The sequence below is a fragment of the Typopeltis vanoorti genome, chromosome 11, assembly GCF_054136105.1.
Source record: "Typopeltis vanoorti isolate ZY-2024b chromosome 11, IOZ_Tvanoo_1.0, whole genome shotgun sequence".
In the NCBI taxonomy this organism is placed as follows: Eukaryota; Metazoa; Arthropoda; class Arachnida; order Uropygi; family Thelyphonidae; genus Typopeltis; species Typopeltis vanoorti.
Window position 1 is genome coordinate 70379561 of NC_143559.1, and position 27577 is coordinate 70407137.

A 27577-nucleotide genomic window follows, 5' to 3' on the forward strand; every position below is an offset into this window, starting at 1 on the left:
CTAAATTTATTATAGTCTAACCAAGTGGAAAATAAACTTCAACATCTTTATTTAAGTATTTTATTTTAATTATGAACTCACCACAGATTTTGTTATTTAACAAAAAAATAAAAAATAAAAATCTTTATTTTAATTTGGTTATTGTTATATATGATAAATTTAGTTTAATCCTTTATCCAAGTCGAAGCAAACAAAGTTTGCTCCTGAAAATATCTTCAGGATTGAGGTAAGGTAGTGAAACACCAGGCACTTTAATTAATTGGTTAGGAATGTTGTTATCTTATAAAATTTCCAGTAGCTTATTACGATTAACTTTATCAAAGGCCCGTTTTATAATCGATGAATAATATATGGGTCTTTAAATTTAATTCTTTTCTTTTTTCTATCAGGAGCTTGAGAGTTAAAAAAGGCGTCGATGCAAAATCTGCCTTTATGCAAATTGTTTTGTTTCTCTCCAAAAATATTTTCATAATATTTGGTTAATTTAGTCTTTAAGAGGCTTGAATATGTTTTATATGCAATATTTAAAAGGATAATGCCTCTATAGTTTTCACATTCATTAATATTACGTTTTTGAAGATGGGAACGATATCATAGTATTTTGCCAGTTCTCTTGTGGTAATTGGCCATTTAGGATTTTATTCATGAATACTAGTAGTTTGTATCTGAAGTTGTCTCCAGAGAATTTGAAAAGTTCCATATTGATACCATCTTCTCCTTGGCTTCTGTGATTCTTGCATTGTTTAAATATTGTCTCTAAATCTTAAAGAATAAAGGAGTCTTGAATTATTTGTAGATAATAGTACTGAGAGTGGGTTATCATCAATTGTTCATAATTCTTTGTATTGGTCTATAGTATTTAGACCAATTCTCCAAAGTTATGGGGTTGATCTTGATCGATTCTCTAAGGTTATTATTCATGTATTATAAAAATTTATTTATGTCTGTTTGAGGTTTATCAACAGGGCTGCGCCAACCCGAGGGTACAAGGGGTGCACTACACTCGGGGCGGCAACATTGATAGGGTGGCATTTTATGTAGCTAATATCTAATTTGGATTATACAATGCAGTATTAGGGGCGGCCGATAAAAGTTTGCACCAGAGCAGCAAATACCCTTGGCGTGTCACTTCTTCTTCTGCAGTTTTTCCCACTTAAGTAATGTCGCTTTTTTGTGGTGAGTCTCCTCCACAACCTCCTGCCTTGGGCTGTAGCCACATCGAAGTTTTTCATCCTCAAGTCCTCCTCCACCATCTCTTCTTTGACCGTCCGCGCTTCCTCTTCCCCTGCACATCCATCTGCATGACCTTTCTTCCACACATACTCTTCCTCCCTCCTCATCATATGACCAAACCATCTCAACCTTGCCTCCTAAGTTCGTAATTTTCTTGCATCTTTGCTCCTAAGTTCGTAACTTTCACCATTCCCCTTACATAATCATTTCTCAGACGATCATTTCTAGTCACACCGCACATCCACCTAAGCATTCTTATCTGCACTACCTCCATCCTGTTCATGTTATTTTTCCTCAGGGCCGCAGTTTCCATAGCATACGTCATAGCTGGTCTCACTACTTCCTTGTAGATTTTGCCTTTAAGATTGATCGGTACCCTCTTATCGCATAGCATTCCAGCCATCTCTCTCCCATTCCACCATCCAGTTTGTATCCCATCATGCTTCATTCTCAGCCTCAACATCCTCTTTCATTGTTGAACCTAAGTATCTGAAGTCACTGACCTTCCTGACGACATTTCCTTCCAGCTCTAGATCTGTCTCCTGGCTGCCATCCACTTTGCAACACATATACTCTGTCTTACTTCTGCTCAGTCTCATACCTCTTCCAGTACTTTCCTCCAACTTTCCAGTTTAGCTTCCACTTCTTCTCTTGATTCTGCACACAGCACGATGTCATCTGCATACGCCATAGTCCAAGGCGCGTCTTCTTTCACCTCCTCCGTCACCACCTCCATCACAATATTAAACAGGAACGGACTTAATGCTGAACCTTGATGCAAGCCAACTGTTACGGGAAAACTTTCCGTCTCTCCCAGGCAGGTTCGAACTCTTGTCTTCACATTTCTGTACATCTCCTGCACCAACCTGACATATTTTTCTGGTGCCTTCTTCTCCCTCAAATACCGCCAGACTTCTTGCCTTGGCACTTTATCAATAAAAACCAGACGTAGCTCCCGTTGCTTCTCTCGAAACTTTTCCATCATCTGTCGTAACCCAAAGATAGCATCTGTGATCGATCGACCAGGCATGAAGCCAAATTGCTCCTTTGCAATCTCCACTTCCTTCCTCGGTCTTCCATCAAGAACCCTCTCTTGGATCTTCATTGTGTAGGACATCAACTTTATTCCTCTGTAATTCTTACAGTCTTGGGCATCTCCCCCTTTACTCTTCTAGATGGGGACAAGAGTACTTTCCCTCCATTCCTCAGGAATATATTTTCCTGTTGAAAAACTTTTATTAACAGGTCCAACAGCAGGTCAATTCCCTCTTCCCCTAGTGCCTTCCATGCCCCCACTGGGATCCTGTCAGGGCCTACCGATTTTCCATTCTTCATCCTCTTTACGGCTTCCTTCCTTGGCTTGCCACTGTTTATCAATATTGTTTTCTAAATTGGTAACGAAATTGTCCCATTAGACTCTATGTCTTTTACGTGTTTCTCTTTTTCTATTGCCCTTTTGTGTTTATATTCAATTTCATCCTCTATTTTGTTTGTGCTTAACCATTTTTTATAGGCCTTCCTTTTGATTTTTCTTTTTTCGTTTCCTTTTTTTGTTTAATTCCCAAATTTTTTCGGTCTGTATCTTCTGAAATATTGCAGAGATGATTCCAATCTTCATTAGCAGATTCATTTCAAGGTAGTTGCTATAATTTTTCATTTATTTTTTGCTGATATAGTTTTCTTTTATCGGAGTTGGATAATGAGCTGACTTTGAAACTAAGTTCTCGGTTGTCTAATAGATACTAGTACTTTATCTATCTTGAGGGGAACCGTACTGATGTCACACATAGATAATGCTCTGATTAAATTTAAAACCTCGGAAGACTCTAACGTTAAGAAAAAATCTACCAATTTATTATTTGCTCTAGTATAGGCTATAATAGATTTCATTCCTCTTGCTGACCATGTGAATTTATGGAGACTTATTGTAGATAGAGAAATCAATTAATCTTTAGCTGGTTCTATTTTTTACTAATTCCCCAAACGTTCCGAAATGATTTGGGATTTTTCAATTGCCTATGCGATCTTTTAAATCACCCAGCAGTAATAAAATGTCATTTTTGTTTATTTTTTTCCGTTATATTTTGGAGTTGATTATAGAAATCCGAACTTTCTTCTTCACTCCCTTCTCTGGAGCTATTCGTTTCAGAGAAGGGAGTGAAGAGAATTGTGAGATCTTTCATTCCAGTATTTATAGTTCTTGATATTGTCTTTAATGGATTTGCGAATCATAATTGATAACCCTGTTCTTGCTCTCTGGTCCTCTTGTACTCCATTACAGAAATGTAGAAGAAGGCATGTTCAAAAAAAAAAAATAAAATAAAATAAAAAATAAAAGACCGAACGTTTGCTATAAAGACGTAATTAATCATTTTACAACATTTTAAGCATTGTGCTGTTTAAAGTAGTCCTCTCTACTGGCAATACACCGTTCCGAACGTTTTTTCTATTGTTGGAATGCTTCCTGGAACGCCCTTTCTGTGATGGCGCGCAGTTCTCTTATCGCATTTTCCTGCATCTCCTAGATTGTTTGGAAACGTACTTTCAAAGTGGGTTTAAGTTTGGGAAACCGGAGAAAGTCTGCTGGGCTAAGTCCGGAGAATAGGTTGGATGGGGCACAATGAATATCTGATGTTTTGCCATATAACAGCGGATGAGGAGCGACACGTGAGCCGACACATTGTCGTGATGCAACATCCAAGTCTGGTTTTCCCACAATTCAGGCCTCTTCCTGCACACAGAATCCCTCAGACGCGGTAAAACTTTCTGGTGTAACTCTTTGTTTACAATCTGAACCACGTGGACAAATTCATAATGGACAATGCCTTTCCAATCAAAAGCACAGTCAACATCATCTGGAACTTCAACCGACTCATCTATCGACGATTAAACCACTCATAGCACTGCGTTAGGCTCATAAAGTCCTCCCATATGCTTGTTTAAGCAATTGAAATATCTCTAAAATGTTTAGCAAGTTTGGATATATTTCACTTTCACGCCCGCACGCACGCACGCACACACGCACGCACGCACGCACGCACGCACACACACACACACACACACACACACACACACACACACACACACACACACACACACACACACACACACACACACACACACACACACACACACACACACACACACACACACACACACACACACACACACGTTGTTCTTCAAGTTCTTTTATTGTCACTTTGTCACTAATCTAACAAATGGCTTGTGTACGTGTTCACTTCAGCAGAATGGGGCAAATGGCAGTTTTTTTCTCAAAACCTGCCTCTAGGTGCGCTTAGTAATCGAAACGCGTTCTCTGTGCCAGTTAGCGCCAGTACCGTTGACAGGGTGTAGCACAGTGGCAGCCTGCCTCACGGCACTGCTTAATAAGGGCGCTCGTTCAGCCATATTGCGGTAGGCGCCGTCGCTACGCTAACAATTCCTGTAGGAAGTGCGGAAAAACGTTTTTCCAAGCTTAAACTGATTAAAAATTATTTGCGAACAGCAATGACCCAAGAATGATTGGTTGGTTTAGCAACTATATCGAAAGAGGCGGACATAGCTTATAATTTAAATTTAGAAGAGCTTATAAACAGTCTAATTGGGCAATATCCCCATAGAGGCAAACGTTTACCTTGATTACCTTACCTTGATGGACCTGTGATTTAAGTCAGAATTTCTCCATGACAAGTCATAAAGAGTCCAGCTGTTCCTGTCTTGGGCCATCCTCCCCCCATTTTCTTCCGAGTTTCTTAATCATTGGGTCTTCCCACCTTATGATTGGTCTTCCATGTTTCCTTTTGGTATCTCTCGGATAACAGTTTTAACTAACTCTGACTGTCCATCTGTTGTCTCTCATTCTGGCGAGATGTCCTGCCTATCTTCTTTTGCTCTTGTAGATTGCTTTTATTACATCTGTGAGTCCAGGCTTCTTCCTGATTTCTGTGTGTTCCATGAATTATTTCTTTGAGACTTGAAAGTAATTAGGATACTAATGAATTGGTTACTAGCCAAAGCACAAGGTGTCGCTAGTGGTGGGGCTGCCACCTTGAGGCACTTAGAATTGCCTCTTTTTCTTTAGTAGGTAATGGAAAACATAGTTTGAGAGGAAAGAGTTACCCCCTCCCTTGAATTGCTCTAAATAGCATTTGGGGAGGGAGGAAGGAGTAAGAAAGAGAAAAGAATAGTAAAAGACCAGTCTACAGTTGTATACTGTAGGAAGTAAGATCATGTTTAGCTCGGGTATCACGGGTTTACCATGCCCTTAATCACCAGTGTGAGTCCCTGAGACCTGACGTTACAAGGGTGCCAAATGGAAGGACTGACAATGTCAGAAGCCATGACACTGAGAATGGCTGAATGAAGGCTGTTCCATGGAGAAAAAGCAGGGAGAGGGTTGCAGTATGCGTTATTAAAAGGGTATTTGATATATGCAATGTCTTAATGGCAAACACTTTGGCAACCCTGATTATTTTGATCAGTTCAGTTAGAGAATGAAATCCAGTTTAGTTGTAGTAAGTAGTCGCCGAGGAAGAGGACCTATCTATTTGGATATTTCGATTGTAGAAGATTAGCTTTTAGAGGTGGGTAATCAACAAGGTTAGAGTGAATTTCAGAGTTTGTCCAGCAAAATAGATATCAAATGAATGCAACAAAGTTTATTCAGGAGATTTCGAGCAAGAGTATGTCAGACAGAAGAAATTCGAGGTTTTGTCTGTGAGAGGAGTTGAAGGTTCAGATGAATGCAGACTTTTTTCGTGGCCAAATAAATTATGCATAGTACAGTTTGGACAATAGTTGTTATAGTGGTAATGGTTATGGTGTTTTATAGGTTTATTTGTTTGTTTTTTTATTAGTTTCTTTATGCTTGTATTTTTTTTTGGAAAAAAAAACGGCTAATGCCTTTTTATTCCCGTATATAGCGAGTAGGCGAGGCGTTTTTAGCCCTATCTAACTTTTGGTGACTGAGTGGACAGTTCAATCTCCACTGGTACCCAATCAGAGATAGCTTGCCCAAGGCTACCAGTATTTAAGTAGCACGCAGTGACGAGAGACGACTCAACAAGTGCCGCCATCTCGTGGTCCCTAACCCTAACAATCGTATTTAATGTCTGAAATAATGTGGGTTCTACGGTCGATTTTCTTGAATTTAGGGGACGAAAAAACCGAGTTTCCGGGAGAAAAAACCCTCTTGTCCTTACCAGAGATCGACTAACTCGGGAACCGGTCGAAAAAAGGCTTAGAAAAATTTCCTCTAGTCGCCGATTAGATTCGAAACCAAGATAAGCGCCGTAGTGTGCCAACGCCACATCCACTGAGTTACACAGGCTCTTTTGATTAGTTTCTTTATGGTTATATGTTTTTTTGTTTTGTTTTTTGTTTTCTTTTTGGAATTATTTATTATGGGATATTTTATTTTTTATTTTTTATTTTTTACTTAATGAAATAAAATGTCAGGAAACATGGCAAGGCTGTTTCATTAGTGCCTTCCATATTTAGCATAGAGAATAAGTTCAGTTAAGAGTAGGAGCATTTCACAGGAAGTGAAAGAATCTCAAACACAAAGGATGTCCAGTGTACTCTCCACGTCGACTCGACTCTGCCTGCCTTGCTGTACTTGAACCACCTTTAGGCAGGATCTTGCTAAATAAGTGACACTAGGTCTTTTTGCTGTCTCGTCAGGTACTCTTCTGATGAATTACTCTCAAGTTTAATTTCATGTGCTGCAGAACGCTATTTTACTACTGCATCCTCGAATGGAGAAGTCTTGGTCATTACTGTGTAAGTGAGATGTCTTTGAAGGCTATCGCACCCACAATATATGTGAGGAGGGAGAGAAAGAGAAAGATAAGAAAAACAAAATTGTTCTGAAAACCAAACATTGAGGATGGTTACCTTTCACATATTGATTAATCAAGCTAGCGTTTTTTTGTTTTTGTTTTTTGAGATTGTTTACATCCAGGAATGTGTTAGCAGAGCTAATCTCAGGTGATGTGGTCACTTAAACAGAATGCGAGAGGAAAGATTAGCGAAACAAATGTTCTCTGCCTGGTTGGCAGGAAAAACACCCAGAGGAAGACCAAGATATAGATGGATTGATATGGTAAAAAGTGCCTTAGACGATAGAAATATAAGATCTGATAATGTTGGAGTCTTGACTAGTAACAGACGGATTTGGAGGAAAATTTTAGATAGGAAGTTAATAATGATGTAAGTTTGATGTAGTACTCAAGAGGTTTACATATCCTGTTCACCTCTTGAGGGTAGATGTCAGGAACTTGATGATGATGAAGATTGTGGTGTTTTTTTCCACTGGGCAATGAAAGATATATCTAATAACCAGAGGTTATTAGGAATATATGCCTTTGGCATAGCAATACTCAAAAGGTTCATGACAGACGCATCTCTTTAATAACCCAATGGAAGGTACTGAATACTTCCTTCGGTTTATTAATGAGAAATATAGCCATACATACAGTGGAAGTGGAGGTATTGCATCATCTATGATAGCCTGCCCGAAGATAGACTTAAGTTCAAGTCTAGTCGGCTACTGGAGGAACTTTTTCTTTTCCTTTTTTTTTTCTTTCGAATCATGGGCAAACAGGTTTTGCTCCTGTCAACTCGGGTGTTTCGTCCGAAAAACTTAAGAAAATTGACCACAGAATTCACATTGTTTCAGACAGTAACATCCTTTTAGGGTCTAAGAGATAATATCACTTGTTTCCCAGTCTCGTCATTGGTTGCCGCTTATAATTGGCGATAGTCGTATGCTGGCTATTTCTGATTGGTTGTAGGTGGAGAATGAACTGCCCACTCAGTCACCAAAATCTAGAGAGAGTTAAAGAGCCTCGCCTACTCCATATAATGGAATGAAAGGCGTTAGATGATATTTATTTATTTTTAGATAATGAATATGTAACGTAAAATCATAATGCATATGAGGGTTACATTTCCCTACACTTCGGGGTCAAAATAAATAAATAAAAATCAGCTAACGCTTTTTTATTCCCGTATATATTCCTGTAGGCGAAGCCGTTTTTTAGCACTACCTAATTTTCAGAGACTGAGTGGGCAGTTCAATCTCCATTGGTACCCAATCAGAGATAGCTGGCCCAAGACTAACTAACAGGCACACAGTGAAGAGAGACGGCTCAACAAGTGCAGCCATCTCGTGGCGCCTATCCCTAACACTCCTATTTAATGTCTGAAATAATATGGATTCAACGGTCGATTTTCTTGACTTTACGGGACGAAAAACCCGACTTTCCCGGAGCAAAAACCCGATTGCCCGTGCCAGAGATCGACTAACTCGGGAACCGGTCGAAAAAAGGCTTAGAAAAATATCTTGTAGTCGCCGACTAGATTTGAAACCAGGAAGTCTTCCTTCGTGCGATTAAGCGCCGTGATATGCAAATGCCACATCCACTGAGCTACACAGGCTTTTTCGGGCTGAAAGCGGTCGTAAAATGCTTCTGCTGGGATGTTTATTGTATGAAAAAAGGATTTGTTACTGACTCTCTCCACTCATTTATTTTTATATTTCAAGCTATGAAATGCAATAGTATAAAAATGTGTCTTTAAAACTTCTCCTTCAATACTGAAAAACACTGTTCATGGCATGCTACAATACTTACTGTTCATTTGCTGGCTTGATAACAGGCGTTTTAAGCAGATGTACCTAATTACTACAATATAACAAGAAATATAACAAAAAATATAACAACAAGATTAAAGATGGTATGTTGGTATTTCTGTTGTATCTTTCAGAGGCCACTTCATATATATATATATATATATATAAGAGAAAATTCTTGCATTTTCTGGCAGATCGGTGTCAGACCAGCAATAACGGCCTCAAAAGATATTGTCCTGTATTTTTAATTATTTATATAGATATAAGGCGTTGAACTTTGTTTAACTTTTGTTGGTCTTTCTTAGATTTTTGTGCATCTTTCCAAGTGAGTGCAGCATAATATGTCAATGGTAGCAGGGCTCTGGTGTACAAGGTTTAAAGTGTTATAATAGTAATATGTAGAAAATCAACGACATATGCAGTACTTAATGCTGAACTTTGTAAAATAACATGTTGGAATGACATTTGAGATCAGGGCCGCACTTACACTTTTCCCGAGTTGGGTAGGGCCAGTGGCGGTAGAGTGGTTGGGGCATGCACTCATTATTTAGAACCCTTAAATTGGCTCTAATATTTCGGAGACCCCATCTAGAGCCTCGTGCGCCTGTGCATAAGTACGGTCCTGCTCAAGATGATTATTGTATATATGTAAATATTTCAGAGATCAGTAAAATTATTATTAGCTCATTGGAAGTGGCCCATGCCGTCTATAAAGGTTCACCCGAAGAAAGAGAGTCTGAAGTTCTATTCTAGTCGCTGAATACAGGAATTTTACTCTTTTCGACGGTTCCTGAATTAGTTCCTGAATCTCTGGCACAGGCAAGTAGATTTTCTCCTTGCCCATGACGGGACCAAAAACTCGGAAGTTTACGGGTTTTTCGTCCTGTAAACTCAAGAAAATCGAACATAGAACCCACACTGTTTTCAGTCAGGAAAACACTTAGGATTAGGGACCACTAAATGGTGGCACTTGTCAACCTCATCTCTTCACTGGTACCATGTGTAATTAGTGATAGTCCTGGGATGGATATCTCTAATTGGCTACCGGTGGAGATTGAATTGCCCCTCAGTCTCCAAAAGTTAGATAGGGCTTAATCATCCTCGCCTACTCCCTATAGGGGAATAAAAGACATTAGCTAATTTTATTATTATTATTATTATTATTATTATTATTATTATTACTGCACAGCACAAGTTCATTAGCACCTCCAATGAACCTGAAAACTCATAGTCGGAGAACCAAACTACTCTAGCCACACAATAACCATCGTATCACACCATTAACCCAATAGCAGACAGTGAACTCACAACTGATTCTGGCAACCCATTCCATCCATTCAACGCTTTCCAATCGAAAAATATAGTCCTTACACCCTAGCTGACCACACTCTTACCCAATTTCCAGGGAATACCTCTTGTCTTTCCCCTTCTAGCCAAGTACTGAGATATTTCCAGTATTAATCCAATTAAGTCCTCTAAGTAACTCAAATGTTTCACTTGTATCGCATCTTTCTCCGCTATCAACCAACTTTTGCAACCCACAACACTGCAAATCTATCCCCATAAAGAACATTTCACAGACAACACCGCCACTTTTTTTTCTGGATCTCGTTCATCGCTTTCTCATCTCCCCCCCCCCCCAAAAAAAAGGTGACCAGACCTGAAAGAAGTTAACCGACACGGTGTCGTTTGACTACTTTCCAAGCAGTAGTATATCTGTGCGTGTGTACCAATGGTAGTAGGCTGACTCTTTAGCTATAACTTACTTTTGAATTCAGTAGGCAACTGGTTTTCGAACTAAGTCGTTTCCAGCAATTGGGTTTTTATTTATTTATTTCGTATGGTGATTCAACGGCCGTGAGCCCTATTAGGGGGAGGTACAACACCATCTCAATTCCCTATTTTTATCCTGGCTTGGGACCGGCATAGCTGGCAATTCAGACCTATGGTCTGGAGGGATCGCCTCAGGTATTCCTGACTGTATCCGTGTGTGTTCACAGCGCCCATTTGCCTGTTCGCGGGATGAAAAACCCAGCTAAACTGGGGGGGGGGGGGACCTGCTGTCAAGACTGGCTAACTTGGCTATGGCTGAAGAAGATCCTTAAGCTCCTCACGTCGTCGACTGGAATCGAACCAAGGACACTCCTTCCCCAGGCATATGGTTGCAAAGCGCAAAGCCACTAGGCTAACTTTGCAGACAGCAATTGGGTTGATAGCTATCGATGATTTTTTAAGCATTGCGGGAAAAGTATTGCAGACCATTCTACTATCTCGATCAAAATCTAGCACTGGTATTAGTGTTTGAACAGTGTGAGTTTGTATAGCTGTTGTTCTCTTTTCACACTGTTAAAATTAATACCGAAATTTTTGAGAAATTAAAACTTGTTTTGAAATGCACAGTTATTAGAACAGTAAGATTTGATTATTTTTTCAAGTTCTGAAATGGAGTAACATCTGGTGAAGATGCTTGAAGTTGCATAACAACGATTATGAAACAGAAAAGAGATTAAACGTTATTTGGTTCAAGGAACTCCTCTGGTGTATTGGTTGCTTTTTTGCGATGGACAGCATGTTTGAAATTTCATTCATATCACTCTTAATCAAAGTAGTCTTATGGAAATATCATTTACCTCAGTTGTTCATACTAGTCAGAAAAAAAAACAAAACAAAAATTGTTATAATTTGGATTCAAGTTACCGAATAGCGGAAGTTTTTCTAAGCCTTTCTTCTGCAAGTTTCGGAGTTAGTCGATCTTTGGTATAGACAAGTTGGTCAAATACAACCATATATCTCATAGTATTTCAGGCGATAATGCATTCTTGTGGTAAAAGTTTTCAAGCTGCAATATTCTTTCTCAGTACTAACTTCATTGGCTATAATATCGCTTCTCTGAAAACCTGTACAGATATGTGGAAAGGGTGTTTACATCCATAGCAGTAGCCGTCCGAAGAATATTGTTCACAGTTTAATTGTAGTTGCCGACTAGAGTAACTTTTGTAACCATTTCTTAGTCCCGTTCCCGAGTTCGTCAAGTTCCAACAAGGGCAAGCGGATTTTTATTCTTGAAACTGGGTTTTTTCATCTCATAAACACAAGAAAATCGAACCTGTAAACCACAGTATTTCACAGAAATTATATTAGAATAAATGACTAGGAGATAGCGACAGTTGTTATCCTCTCTTTACTGGTTACCGTTTATAATTAGTGATATCCTAAGGGCAAGTATCTCTGCTTTGTTGACAGTGGAGATTGAACATCCCCTTCTGTCTCCAAGAGTTAGATAGGAATTAAACGGTCTCGTCTACTTCCTATACGGAATGAAACGCATTAGCGGATTATCGGATATGTACTTGTTAGGATTTAGAATCACGAGATGATAGTAGTTGTTTTCTACCATCTCATGGTTCACATATATCTATGAAATTACAGCCTTGGATTGAGATCTCAGTTATGGCTAAAGTGGAGCCTAGCTTCCGCATATCATTGAAAAAGTTAGAACTCAAATAACTCTGCTCACTCTCTTGTGAATGAAAAGCATTAGTGGATTTTTTAAAAAATCTGAAGACGTTCCACGTTACACAGCAGCTCTGACTTTTCTGTGCAGATATTTGTTTCCCATAACCTATTTTCAACCCTTGCCATCAGTACTCCAGTATCAGTTTTTTTTCGCTCTTTCTAAAATCGGTTGGCACTAAAGTGAAGCTTTCATGGTATGGACGACATTCAAAATATGTAAATAAATAAATTAATTAAATTAAAAGTAAACAATCACAGCTTATTATTTATTTATTTATTTATTTATTTTAGAGTTCACAACCCAGGATTTTTCTGCAAACGATTTCAGCAGTAATATGAATGCTGTATCAGGAAAAAGGATTATTTCAGCACTTATAATTTATGAATGATGTAGGGAAGATGATTTGTGTGTGGTGGAGTAGAATACCCTATAATAAGTCCCTGGACTTCTTTTAGGCTTCATGCCATAATAGTAGCAGTAATAATAATACAATTTATGTCTTTATTAAATATCTTTATTGTTGCTGTTGTTGCTGTACAGTTACCTCCATGGAAAGATTCATTATGGGAGATCCAAAATATTCATAGTATCATACCTCTCCTTGTACACATTAAAAGACAAAGTACTAACAACTGACTCTTCCAATCTATTCCATTCATTCACCACTCTACAAGCAAATCATCTAATCCTCACGCCCCTAATAACCACACTATTACTCAACTTTCAAGGATGACCACTTGTTCTGTACCCTCTAGCCAAGTTCTGTAACCTTTCCCCTTCAACCCTATAAATCCCTGTAAGTAACTTAAATGTTTCTATCACATCCACTTGTTTTTCAAAACAACTAACTCTTGCAATCCACACATGCTCAATCTATCATCAGTGGTCTGTGGAATATTAACATTCCGCAGACCACTCACCATTTTGGTCTCTCGCCTCTGGATCCTCTCCACCAGTTTTTCATCCTCAAGAAGCCCAGGAGACCAGACCTGAGCACAGTAATCTACGTGGTGTCACATATCAAGGCCTTATAAAGAATAATAACTTATCTCTATTTGTTAGTGTGTTCTCCAATAACTGAGTAATCATATGCGCTACCTGAGCAACACGCGCTCTAAACTTCAACTCTCTGTCCGCACCACCTCTAAATTCCTAGCTTCATCTATTTCTTGTAGTACAGTTCATCAAATCAACTATAAGCTGTATACCACAGCTTGAAATTGATTTATCCTAAAATGCATAACTTTGTATTTTTATTTCTCCATAGTAAACTGACAATTAATAATAACAGAACAGACACTTCAAGACTAGCCCATCATTTCGCGATTACAAACCACACCGTTGATTGGGATAGGAGCTCCATGCCTTATCTAGAAGAAGACTTTCGTTGTAGAAACTTCAAGGAAGCAGTAATATTCCTCGGTTCTGGAGAAATAATAGCTGACATATGGAAAACCTTAATAAGATAGCTCAGTTTGCCAGAATTTCATTTCGCTCAAAACTACAGAGCGTGCTCACCCAACAGTGACTAATACAACACGCTCCATGCGTGTAATGTTACGTTCTGTTTCAGTTTTTAACTTATACGATAGTGTTACCTCCAATTTCTCTGTACTATCCACTTTGAGTTTACTATTACTGTTAGAAGCCCTGATGAAGTCAAACAGCTCCGATGACGAAACTTGTTGGCGTTGTATATTTATAAATCACTGGTCAATTAAAAATCAATATATATTTCAATTTAAATTAACCTTTAATTTTTTTCTGCTTGTCTGAAAGAAGCTCCTGGCATATTGAGCAAAATATATAGGAGTAATTAATTATCTTTAGTTTTTCTGACATGTGTGAAGCAGTTACTCAAAAAATTTAGTATGTCTAACGCGCAGGTCTCTATTAAACAACTAGTAGTTATGGATGACTCTTCTGATCCTATGACCAGGTCCAATACTCTCGGACCCTGAGTCCACCTCTATCACATGTTTCCTGAAGTAATTATCTCTCAGTAGGTGTGAAAATTCCATTTCCTTCCTGCTATGTGATCTTTCTTACTTCCAATCTATATTTCAATGGTTGTAGTCCCTATAATTATCACTCGACTTGCATTTATTGTACTAATTTCACGCATGTCTCAGATCATCTCTAGAACCCCTGGCCTATAGAAGCAACCAACCATATATTTTTTCTTATTGGCGTTGATTTCACACACCAGACTGCTTCAAATGGACACCCACCCACCCATTTATCTCCTATTTCTTTTTTTTTCTGCAACTCATCTGCTATCATTAGCAGTACCTCCACTCATTCTATCTTCTCTATCCTCCCTGAAAATGCTTAACCCTTCACATTCTATTCCTGTAACTACATCTGCTGTTAGCCAATCTCACTAAAGCCTATAACGCTTGGCGAGGTTGCACTGACCAATTCCAAAAACTTCCCCCCCTTGTTCCTGATACTGCTGGAATTAGTATAAAGAAACTAAACTGCAACATTCCATTAGGCTTCAATCACTTTCACTTCCTGGATTGACTACCCTATTCAATATTTTTGCTTGAGAGACTAGATTCTGCACTTTTCATTCTTATATTCATTTGTGGTGCCATTACATACATTCACTTCCATCCACGCTAATTGCTTAAATTTTCCTGAATTTGCACTTCAGCATGTTCTGTACATAGAGCTCTCTCTCTCTCTCTCTCTCTCTCTCTCTCTCTCTCTCTCGACACCTGACATTAAAACCGCCATTTAGGTGCAGTCTGTTAGTATTATACAAAGTCTTCTTTTCGTCAAACTCAGACCACAAGTTCATAAATCCTACATTATTCCTTCTGCATAACCTGCGAATTTATTCGTTTGTTTGCTATCAACACCCTCTTCCTCAGTTTACCTCTATGATAACATGGCAGGAGACAAAATCTTCACCTTCTCGCTCTTCTTTTTTTTTTTTTTTCATATAATCAAATTTTCATCTAATTAACTACTTACATGATTTCATGTTTGGTATTATAATTATTAATTATAACAATATTCAATTCCCTTATTTCCATGTTTAAATAAACTGAAATGCATTTAGTTCAAGTGTTCATATTTAAATAATAATAATAATAATAATAATAATAATAATAATAATAATAATAATAATAATAATAATAATAATAATAATAAATTTTTGCACTATACAGTTGACAAACTGAACTTATTAGCGTCCTCTATAATACTAATGAACATATTGGCGTCCTCTATAGCGAAGTCATTTTTTTTTCTGTCATATTTAATTTTGCTACGCTAAATGTTTTTTATTTTGTTTTTAAAAGGGATGGCTTTTGCTAAATGATATTTCAGTGTCCGTTTGAAGTGATAACATTCCTAATTAATGTAAAGAAATTGTAAGTAGATTTAGATGTATTTAGAATATTTTGTTTCAATTTGGCGAGGTAACTGATAAGATTTTTGTTAACAACAGTACACAAATATGTATAACCATTAAATTGTTTTCGTTATTTTTATCTCTTTTTAAACATTATAAAAATATTCGTTTAATAGATACTGCTAATCGATTGAGTAAAGCGACTGGATAAGCTTTGAATGCATGGCAACTTGAAATAATAATAACATTTGTTATTCTTTATTTCTCATTTCGTCATCAAAATGCAGAGGCTTTTATTTGTATTTATTTACTTATTTTATTTACTTATTTATTTATTTTTACCTAACTCGTATTATACTAATTAGATTTCGAAGTTCCAAGAGTGGTATTAAAGTAATCTCACAGTATTTAATTGTCGCGAAATTAATTGAATAAATAAATTTAATTAATTAATACAGGCAGTAGCTCAGTCGGTTTCGACGAAAGCTTTTGTTTGATAACGCTTGGTTTTGAATCCTGTCTAGGAGGCGAAAATCTTTATCAGTAGTTTACAATTTTAAAAAAGTGAGTTAGTTATTTCTCTTCCGGAGGTAGAAAGGTTTTTACTCCCAGAAAGTCGGATATTTCATCCTGTAACCAGGCAATTTACAGCACAAGAATAGATTAACCACTTTACCCTAAAATTATAGTTACGAAAGCCGAGTCGTGAGCCTTAAAAGTCTGGAAGTAAGGCTAGTTATTATTGTTAATAGTTACTTAATAATTAAAGCGGAAAAGTCTTACTCTGCTGTCAGCCAGTTTCGAGGGTGATGCATAAACTCACATTTCATACATCCAGGACCGGATTTATTACCAATAAACTAGAGAAAATACAGCTTTGGGCCTTGCAAAGGGTCTCTGCCTCAGTATTACTCAAATATAGGGGATCATTTAAGGATCATTACGTTGTTATGATCCTTGAATTATAACTTAAAAGTTATAATTTAAGGATCATAACAACGTAAATCCAGCTTTGCATGCGTCGGCGTATTTATTTAGCGATGATGGATTTGTTTGTTCGTTATTTTGAATTACAGCAAAGCAAAGGCTCTGAGACAAGTATATTACGTCTGTTAATAGTGGATGTTGTTCTGGCCTGGTTCCTGTTTTGCAGATTAAAAACTGAGTTTTTCCCAGAGGTAGAGATCAGGCTGAAGGCAAAACGTTTATTAGCATCTATGCCTAAAACACAATATTAAGCCAACTCGCTGAAAGGCAGTTCTTCTGCCCGTGTATTGCAGTAATAACAACAAACTAGTTTGTTTCTAGTGTATTTATTTTAACTTATATACTGATAAAATTAAATTACTAAACATTATTTGATATTTTAGATTGGAGTCGGATAAGATCTGAGCAGAACATAACAGCATTCCTCCATGACGAGTTTGCACTCCATTATTCAACTGTGCAACTGTACAACACTGTGCCAGCTAAAAAAAAATGTCCCCATTATCATCATCCTCAAGGAATCACCATCACTCCATCATCCATTTATCTAGTGGAATTGTTTAATGCGTACAGAGCAGAGCACTATGGTTTCTTACCCATCTATACTGACAGTTCATTGTGAGCCTTCAGTTGGTTATTCTGCTTTGTTTCCTGATCTTATTATATCCATTCACATCCCACTTGACTACAGTAATTATACAGCAGAGTTGCCTGCCATTTAGCTTGCGCTTGGGTGCTTAAAAGAAAACTGCAAGCAGAAATTTACGATTTATACAGACTCGTTGAATTCTTTATAATCCATCTTTTTCCTGTGTACAATACAGATACAGTGCTTTCTGATATTCTAAAACTATTATATAAAGGTCTTTAATTTTTATATTTGGTTGTGCTGGATCCAACCGTAATGGAACTCAGGGAAGCGAGACTGCAGATGCAACTGCTAGGCCTGCTCATATTTTTACTGTTTGTCAGTCCCGCATACAGACTACAGACAGGTTATAAGATAAAGGCTAATATTAATCAGTAGCAGTCATCGTGACAGGAAGCGCTGACAAATGAATTGCATAAGATTAATCCCGAAATTAATCATTAGCAGTCTAGTTAACATAAAAACAGAAGAGAAGTTTTTCGTGCTAGGCTCCGTGTAGGTCATAGTCCTTAGTAAGGACTTGACCTACACGGAGCCTAGCACGAACTCCTTACATATTCTTATCCGTTCAGGTGCTGAGGACCCACCTATGTGTGAACAGTGCAACCTGCATCTCACTATTTGCCATGTTCTGGTGGAATGCCAGTACTTCACTACAGAAAGGAATAAAATTTTTAATAATCTAGCTGTCATACACCCGTAGGTCGATCTTATCACGCAGACAAACTGCATAACGTTTTCAACTTTCTGTGTTGATACAGCATTGCCTAATTTTTAGAAGTTAGTTTTTTTTTGTATGTAACATGTTATTTACTAATATACCTATTTATTGTTATTTATTATTGCTTTGTGTACTGCTGTACCCTTTGGAATCGGGCAGTATGATATTTGCTGTTCTTTCGCCAAACCAATCAGCCAGTCGTTTGCATAAGAGACCATCGTTCAGGTAAATCCGCTGTGTGAAAATCATTTACATAAATTAAATACAATAGTGGCCTGAAGGCTGAACCGTAATGGGGAAACGTTTTTAAATAATGTATTTGTTTTTGTGTTTCTTTGGTTTCTTTAAATTGCTTGCTGCCGTATATCTTCCCAAAGCCCAATGATAAATTAGTTATTTAATGGAAGGTTATATCAAGGGGGGAAAAGTTCAATTTAGGAAGTCCATTAAACGTTTCCAGTCTCAGTTTCATTGATCTAATGAAACTCGTTAGTCAGAGTTCAACTCTTTGGCAAAACCATACACAGAAAATAGAAGAATCCCCTTGTTCTTTTTCCTATGTCTCGACAGCGCAAATCGAGCCAAGGCATCCTGGATTTGTTGCCTCCAAACGTAAGGTTCTGTCCCGAACCTTACTTCTCCAGTTTCGACATTGCATTATATTTCTGCTGACTTGAAAATGGTATCTATCCATCTTTTTCTTGGTCTTTTACAAAGAATTTTACTATTTATAGTCTTTTTAATTGGTTCCTTCAAACCGTAGCTGTTTAACCCACACTATTTTCAGACATTAAAAATGTTGTATATTAGGGTTAGGGTCCACGAGATGGCGGCTTAGCCGTCTTCTTCACTGCGTACCGATTAATTAGTAATAGCCTTGGGCTAGCTATCCCTGATTAACTACCAGTGGAGATTGAACTGCCCACAGGATCCAAAATGTTAGATAGGGCTTGCCTACTCCCTATACGGGAACAAAAAGGCTTTAGCTGATTTTATTTGTTATATTTAGTCTTCTTAAGAATAGTGTCATCTTCCTTAGGAAAACGAAAGGATATTTAATTATATACACCATATTTATCCTATCCCACTGCTTTTTTATTTTCACTACTGTTAATTGCAGAATGAATTTCAGTTGTTTCAGTGCTAATATTCAAATATCAGTTGCAGGTTTACATTAGGTTTATATATCAACTGTTCTTTATTTTACAGATTTTAGGTGTAAGGCGTTTTTCCAAACGTGCTTCAAGTACATTTGAAGTTACAATGGATTTAGTGGAGATGAAATTGGGCATCGAAGGCGCATCAAGTGGATCTCACTTAAATTTAGAAGAGAAGCTCTTCTTGCAGTCGTCTTTGCCAGTGTTAAAAGAGGAAAACCATTTTCTTTCTGTGTGTTTCTGGGGGAAAATTCTAGGCCTTCATCACAATTATTACATCGTGCAAGGATATGGAAAAGATTATATTCGAAACAGAGTATCATTCTACAGGTAAGATAAACGTTGCATTAGATTTTAAGGCTAATTTTTTTCTGTTCAGGAGTTTCTTAAGAAAAGAAACGATTATATATTTATCTGCCTCATTTAGGAACCAATATTGACAGAGTCCAGTATTGCCCATGTAATATCTCAGTGAACTAAGGTAGTGAAATCTGTTCAAAATATCATTCTAAATTGTATGTATTGTGTGATTGCTCTGAAAAAAATTATGAAGAACAAAAATCCAAAGCACGTTAAGTTGTTAGGCTCGTAGATTCCCTAGTAAGATAGATGTAGTAATGGAGTGAAGGAAAAGAAAAGTCTTACACTTGTTGCATTTAAATGTCTGTGATCTGTAAGTTTTTTTAGGAAATACTGTACTGATGCGTATGAATGTGGTTGTTCTAAATGACAGTCGAAAGAATGAATGGATGGCTTCTGGTTTAGGAGAAAGTGACGAACTAATATATGAGATGGTACTTTGGTGAAGAGTGACTAGTCCAACTGAGCTCATAGTTCCAGAGGGAAATGCCATAAATTTGGATTCCTTAACTTCTTGAAACTTTAAATAATTACAAGTGGTTGTCTTATCAGAAATATACCATATAAGAAAACATTTCGGTACTAATGTGCTTCATGTATTCATAGTTGGAAATTCTCTGTTGGTAATATTTTTATTCTCTCTGGGCATTTAGCTTCTTCTGCAATATCATTGTCTTCATTTTTACCTTTGCTTTAATTTCGTGGCTTTTCCAAATGAATTTTAGTGATTAGTCTATACAAGCCGATATAAGAACGCGATTTCTATACAAAAATAAAGGCTTTAAGATGTGCATTCAACACTACTCAGTTTCTTTCAAAAGGGAGTGAACAGAAGTATCTCCATTCCTTTCATATGATGAAGGTATGATTTTAATCTTGCAAACTATCATGAGATAAACATCTCCATTCATTACTGCTTATTAGTTTCCTGCTCAGAGGCAAGAGTTAACACTGTTGCTCTCGTCTCTCTATTCCAAATTTTTCGTATTTCATATTTCGCTGCATTCCCGCTTGTGCTTTGTGACAATATTTGTGTCTGTCTTCGATGCTCAACTAAACTGCTTGGAAAGAAGTCACCAGACACCATATGAGGAGCAAACAGACATAGCGCCCATCTTAATAAGATGTAGTTACTCCTTTCGCTGCGATGACTACGGCAATCCTATGGGACATACTTTCCAAAAGCGTACGATTGCGATCATTGGAAATTTTGGAACATTCTTCCTGTAGACATGTAATTAGGCCCTGGACTGTTGTGGGAGTGAACGTCCCTTAACCTCACCCGATGCTCCAGTGTTCATCCCACAAATATTCAAAAACGATTGAGATCAGAGTTCTGTGAGGGCTAGTCAAGTGTGGTGACGTTCATGTCCACAAACCACGCAGTTACAGCAACAGTAGCCTTATGGCACGGTTCATTGTCTTGCTGAAAGAGATAATGGTCAGTTACTTAAAAAAGTCACAAAGTAGGAAGCATTGCGTTGTCCAGAATGTTCAGATATCTATCGGAGTTTAATGTTCGTGGCACCACAAACAGAGGTCCAAGCCATACCAGGAAAAACGTGACCAACCCATCATACCACCACCTCCAAATTTCATAGTTGATGTTATGTACTCTGGTAAGAAACGTTCAACGGACATCCTACACACCCATACCCACACTTGTTCATCTGCTCGATAGAAGATATAGCGTGATTCGAATTACACAGTTTCCAAGCTTCCACGCCCCGCTGTACACGCTCATTGCACCACTGAAGACGACGCTGCATGCTGGTTTGGGTAGTGTGGGGCTTGCATATTGCGATTCTACCATGCAAACCCATGTTGTGAGCCTCGGTTCTGGATGTTTTTGTGCAGATACGTGTTCCTGTCGATGCCCAGAACTCCACATTCAACATTTCGGCCGACGAATGTAGTTTTTTACATATTATCCTTCGTAGCACTCAATAGTTACGGTTGCTGAGTGTGTCGGTTGTGCACTGCGGGTAGCAGTTGCAGGTGATTCCCTGCGCTTCCATCTCAGTATGGTATCACTGATTGTTGATCTGAGATGGCCCAATTTGTCAACAATTGTGCCATCTCTGATCAACATCTTTACCAAACAAACAACAATGTGCCCAACAGATAGGCCTGCAACATGGCATCCTATCACGATATGCCTCCTTCAAACTCTGTCAGTTTCCTTCTCACAGTCATTTCACCTGGTCACAGTTACACCGACTTGGGAGCATCATATTCCTCCAATAAACACGGGACTCGTTACATGGCAGAATGACGAATCACGTTACACCCTTTACCAAATAAACGCAAATTTATGGGTACAGAATGTCCCCCGCCCTGCATAGGACAATATACAAAGAGTTGCGCGGTCTTGGTTGCTACAGAAAAGCAGCTGCAATAAGCCCGAGCCATAAACCATGACAGTCAGCCTAAATTACACTGGTGTGAAGAGCTCTGTAACTGGTCCTTAGAGCATTGGAAGATCGAGATATAAAGGCACGAATCACGTTACACCCTTTACCAAATAAACGCAAATTTATGGTTACAGTGAAGGGCTTGAGAGTGTTTCGCCCCACACCCACACGTGTTGCTCATCTTCGCCCAAGTACTCATTAGTCAAAATCCATTACTCAATAGGTGTAATGGGTTTTGAGTACTTTTTTTGTCTGCAAGTGTCTGAAAGAATCGGTGCAACACTTCGGGTAATGGAATGCTGTCAAAACTGCGACCATTTTATGTAACAGACCCTTGTCTTTTCCATATGACAATGCACTGCAGGTGCTTTTGCGGTTTGAGGAATGGTGGGGTAGACTTCGCTGATATTTTCAGAATTCATGAAAAAGTGGATACTTTTCTTGAACTTTATTATATAATTTTGCCCAATTATTTCTCAACTTATATAACTACTTACGAGGTCCACTACACTTCCACAGTGGTTCTTCACTCTCAGGCAGGAGCCTCCATAGCTCAGTCGGTATCGACGATGCTCTTTGGTTAGAAAGACCTGAACTCAAAGAATCTTTACAAAAGCTTTCCAACTGATGATGAGTTATCCGATCCCACACAGGAGTGGATGGGTCAGAAAAATAAATGCACACGTTTCTCTCTCTCTCTCTCTCTCTCTCTCTCTCTCTCTCTCTCTCTCTCTCTCTTCTTAATTCGAAAACAACACTACCAGTTTCGGAAAAAATAGGAAATAGGTGAAACCAAATCTGTACTATGTAGTGGATGTCCCTTGGAGAGAAATTATGACATTGAATCAATGTAGTCACTCATGTGCTTGTGTGAAAGTGCGTACATTATTGTCATTTAAGAAGCAGTGTCACACTATTAAATATGTTCTGGCGCCAATATTAAATCTGTTATTGCAATGTGGCAAACAGATTTAGCTTTGGCGCTTGAAGTCACAAACTGCGAACACGCTACGCTTCTCGTTCTGAAAAAATATTGCTGGACATTCTGCCTCATAAATAACTTTCATTTTGTGAAACAACAAAATTGTACTTCTTAACCTAGTACAAATGTAGGTAAATTTGCCAGTCGTGTAGCCTTCCAGAAAGGTGTCATCACGGACCGCCATGTATTAGTTATTAATCAATCTGAGCAATCGCATCCCATTTGGAGCATTTGTGATCAACAGATGGATGTCATTAAGAGATGGAAGACGGTGAAAACGAATCAGTCAAGCAGACCACACAAATATTGAGGACTTCCTCTCAATAGTATGTCAAGTCCTAAATATAATATAATCATAGTTGAGAAATATAAATGTTTTATGTTATTAATCAATTCAATCGGAAACTTTTGAATATTAATCTATTATTCTTTTACGCATATTTCCACATGATGTACAGTTAAAGTCGTAGTCTTACCATTAAGTATGCCAATAATTCCATTGTATACTGAACATTGCTTAATTCCAATCCACTCTTTATTTCAAAATCAACTCGTTTCCTAATATTTTTAACATTGAGTCCAGAAAGGATTTAGTTTGGAAAATATGCAATTAAAGAAAAATCGAAACTTGAACTTAACGATAACACGGCTGATCTTTTCGTGGGTGTCCTTATCATGCACGCTTCGCTTCATACTACTTTCTCAGAGCTTCCACTTGATGACTCCAAAATTAGTAAAATGGTTTTTGTTGCAAAGGAAAACTCAAGGGTACAGTCGCTGAGTTGATCTTATGTTGTCATTCACTGCACTGTATACTTTGCGCATAAGGTCATTTTGCCAAAAGTGTACTTTTCCGTTTCACGACGGTAGGTTTATTAAATTCAAAACGTAAAGAGAGGCGCGCGCGAGCGCTGGCATACAATTCTATATCTAGTGGACCAAAATCGTGACCAATGCACGTTCGTCGGTCATGTGTGTGTTGCAGAGTTCCAACGTGTGTACCTCACGTTGGAACTCTGCAACATAAAACAAACGTTCATGGATGTTATTTTCTTCTTTCAGTTCATCTGTGAAATCTGTCGACTTGCTACAACCTTTATTATATGCAAACATCCCACACACACACACACAAAAAAAAATCAGCTAATCCCACAGTTGCAGAATATTTAGAATTGTCAGATGTTCCCAGTTTAAAAGTGTATTTACGTAAGAAAATAAAAACTTCAACTGTTCATATCCTCACAACTATTTCTTCTGTTATGTTGAAACTCAGTAGTAAACTTTTCGATTTGTCGGTATGGGATTTTTCCAAACTATTCGCAGCACCTTTCGTATTACCGAAACTCTGTTATTGTTATTGATATTCTGTCCCGTTCTAGTGTGTACTCTGCAGATGAATCGAACCTTTTCAGGTCTATTTGTCAAAACTATGTTGATACAACACTTGTAGCATGATGTGGCATGTAGCATGAATTTGTTCTTACCAGTATCATGTTGATACTAGTAAGAGCAAATATTTCAGAGACAGTTATTCTATTAAGAAGAACAGTATCCTAAACAGAAGCCATTATCATCAGATTAACCGGAGAAAAAGAGGTAAGAAAAGAATCAACAAGATCGTAAAATCCCGTAAATGTGCTCCAGGTAATCAAATGACTACGCAATGCAGCCAGGCGAATGAGAGTATTTCATAACGACATTGGCGAGGGCAATAGGAAGATATGGATCCATCATGCATGCTCGCAACTATGTAACACATTTGAAGTGGGGGGGGGTGAACGTCTGGCACACGATATCTTAGCATTGTCTAGTGCTCTTTTTGATACCAGTGGAGAGAAAGGGCTAAATACTATGGTCTACTTAATACGTAACCATTCATGTTGACTAATCTTGTCCTTCCAGAATGAGAGCACGTCACGTCATGTCATGTCACGGAACACATGGCGTCCAGGAAAGGTTGCACGAACATCACAGTGACTTTACCTTAATTCTATTGAGCATCTTTAAGATGTGGCGGAATGAGACGTGTTGTAAGAGGGGTCCTACGATCACCAAATCCGAATGAGTTGCAGGAACTCACTCACCTTGTATGTCTGGAGCAGATTACCTGTGGACTTGATGCTTCAGAATATCAAAACTCTTTTGAAGTTCTACAGTTGTTTGATGCACTATTAAGTAGGCGTCTATAATAATCTGGCTACTAATTTATATTCTCCACGATTTGCATGTAAACCTTCACAACAAAAATCACCACGCGGTGTTAACACCAATAGTAATCAAAACGGTTAACTACCTTATGAAATTGTATACAAAGTTTACTGAAAAATGTCACTTGGCAGGAAGTTTAGGTTTTGAATCTGCGTTTCTTTAGGCCGAATAACTGAAAAAAAAAAAGCATTTATTTTGATATTAAGCATTCTGAGTTAGTGGGTTAGGTTTTGTTGATCACTTATTTTCTTGTTAGTCATAAAAATGTTTTAATCCCTTACAAGAAATAATATAGAAAATGACTTACTGCCAACAGGTGCATAATCATATAAAATAGTTTTATTCCCATATGATTTACCACTTTCAGTAAATAGCATTGTGATCTTTCGCGCTTAACCTTATTAGACAATGTGGATCAAGGTCCGCATATTTCACTGTGAAACATAACACTTCTATTGATTCTTCTGTTTGTTTGTTTATTGCGCTAACCCTTAAGTTTAAGCTGTTAAAAGTGAAATTGTCCAGCGTTTCTTTTTATCCCTCATGTTTCCATAAAACGTATATTTTTCTTAACCAATATCAACTCTGTTTTCTCAAATAAGGCTTGAAATAGAAATCATATACATTTTCAACAAATGATTTATTTATTTAGCCGAGATATGAAGATGTGGTGTTTGTTACTTCCGCCAGACGATGAAACAATGAACTTAGTGCCACACATTATGAGTCGTTTCAATGGTGACCCTTTGGATGAACATGAAGTTCTGAAAGTCTCCTGGAATGAAGGCGAAGAGAAACATGAATATGTAAGCATTTCAAAAGCAATTTATATGTAAAATGTTCATTAGCAATTTGTATATATAGCAATTATACACTAAAAAGATATAAATTTCTTACTTTTACACATACATACATAAATCCATACAAGGTAGCCTAGAAAGGATCTGCCAAACTTCAAGGTTTGATTTTCTTCGAATAATCAGCTAACTCCTTTTTGTTCCCGTATAGGAAATAGGCGAGGCTATTTTAGCCGTGTCTAACTTTTGGAGACTGAGTGGGCAGTTCAATCGCCACTTGTAGCCAATCAGAGATAGCTGGCCCTAGGCTATCACTAATTAAACAGTACACAGTGAAGAAGGCGGCTAGTAAGTGCCGCCATCTAGTGGTCCCCAACACAATATTTTCAATGTCTGAAAATAGTGTTGGTTGGACGGCCGATTTTGTTGAATTTCCGGGAGAAAAATCCGTTTGCCCCTACCAAAGATCGATTAACTCGGGAACCGGTTAAGAACAGGCTTCGAAAATGTTCCTCTAGTCGGCGACTAGAAATGAACCCAAGTCTTTCGTCGTGCGGTCAAGCGTCGTAAAGTGCAAACGCCATTTCTACTGAGCTACACAGCCTCTATGGAATAATATAAAGCAAAAAAAAAAAGAAAATAACTTTATATCACCATGGATCCGATTCCATACGGGTAAAGAAATAAGGTCATTTGGTCCCTAGTGACTGCACTCATCTCATCTCGCTAGGTTTTGAAACTAGAACATCTCCTTCCTTTATGGTGTTCGTGACAGTAATACGCGAAAGCTGTTGTTGAGGAATTCTGCCAACGATTTAAAACCGGATTGTCTATTGTTCCCTAATCGAGACGTTTTTATCGACTATCTATACCCGTCTGAATGGATTTGTGGTCCAAGCAATTAAGGCTCTGATGCCGGTTTATGATTGTCGGTTAATTTCTGATCCAGTTTTCTTACTTTCTGGAAATAAAAATTATGCCACCCGATGAGACCTTTTAAATCACCTTCGGTTGAGAAATCCTAATAAAAGTTCTTACCTCTTTCTAAATGGGATTCGAGCCACGTCTTTCCAAACAAAGCTGAGAGGTAGCCAAGTCCACGCAGCTATGCTACCGAGTTAATTTTATTTTCGTCTTTGGGAGACTTCAAAATTTGGTGTTGTTATCTCTGTAGTTCAGCCGATATTAGCGATGCCCTTTTAACTGGATAGACATGTTTCAATTCGTCTTGGATTCGAAGAGCCTGTAATTGTACTTGTATTAAAATCGCACTCGCTTTGTTTTATTGGTATACTTTGAGATAAGTTAGATCCGGTTATTAGCTTCTAAACCGATAAACCGATAAACTAAACGTATTTTGGTCGGTTCCTATAGTGAATTTGGAATGTTGATGGATCACACCTTATTGGCATTCTATTTCTTTGCAAAAGTGTTGTGAATGGCTATGATCGGGAACGTGTACTGGCATGTCTAAACCTTGCTCTTCCTCAAATTATGTTTTCACTACCTTTGCATGTGACATGATGATTTTATCATACTGTTCTACTGAACTGGG

General features: G+C 37.9%; 1 protein-coding gene across 1 annotated transcript in view; it reads left to right on the forward strand.

The window, feature by feature from the left end:
* Window positions 1-27577, forward strand: part of Rsph9 (Radial spoke head protein 9) — a 54810-nt gene that overhangs the window by 1183 nt on the left and 26050 nt on the right. The window contains exons 2-3 of the mRNA XM_090399893.1: window positions 19314-19591; window positions 25878-26031. Coding sequence (XP_090256019.1) covers window positions 19314-19591; window positions 25878-26031 — 432 coding nt within the window. The remainder of the gene's footprint in view (window positions 1-19313; window positions 19592-25877; window positions 26032-27577) is intronic.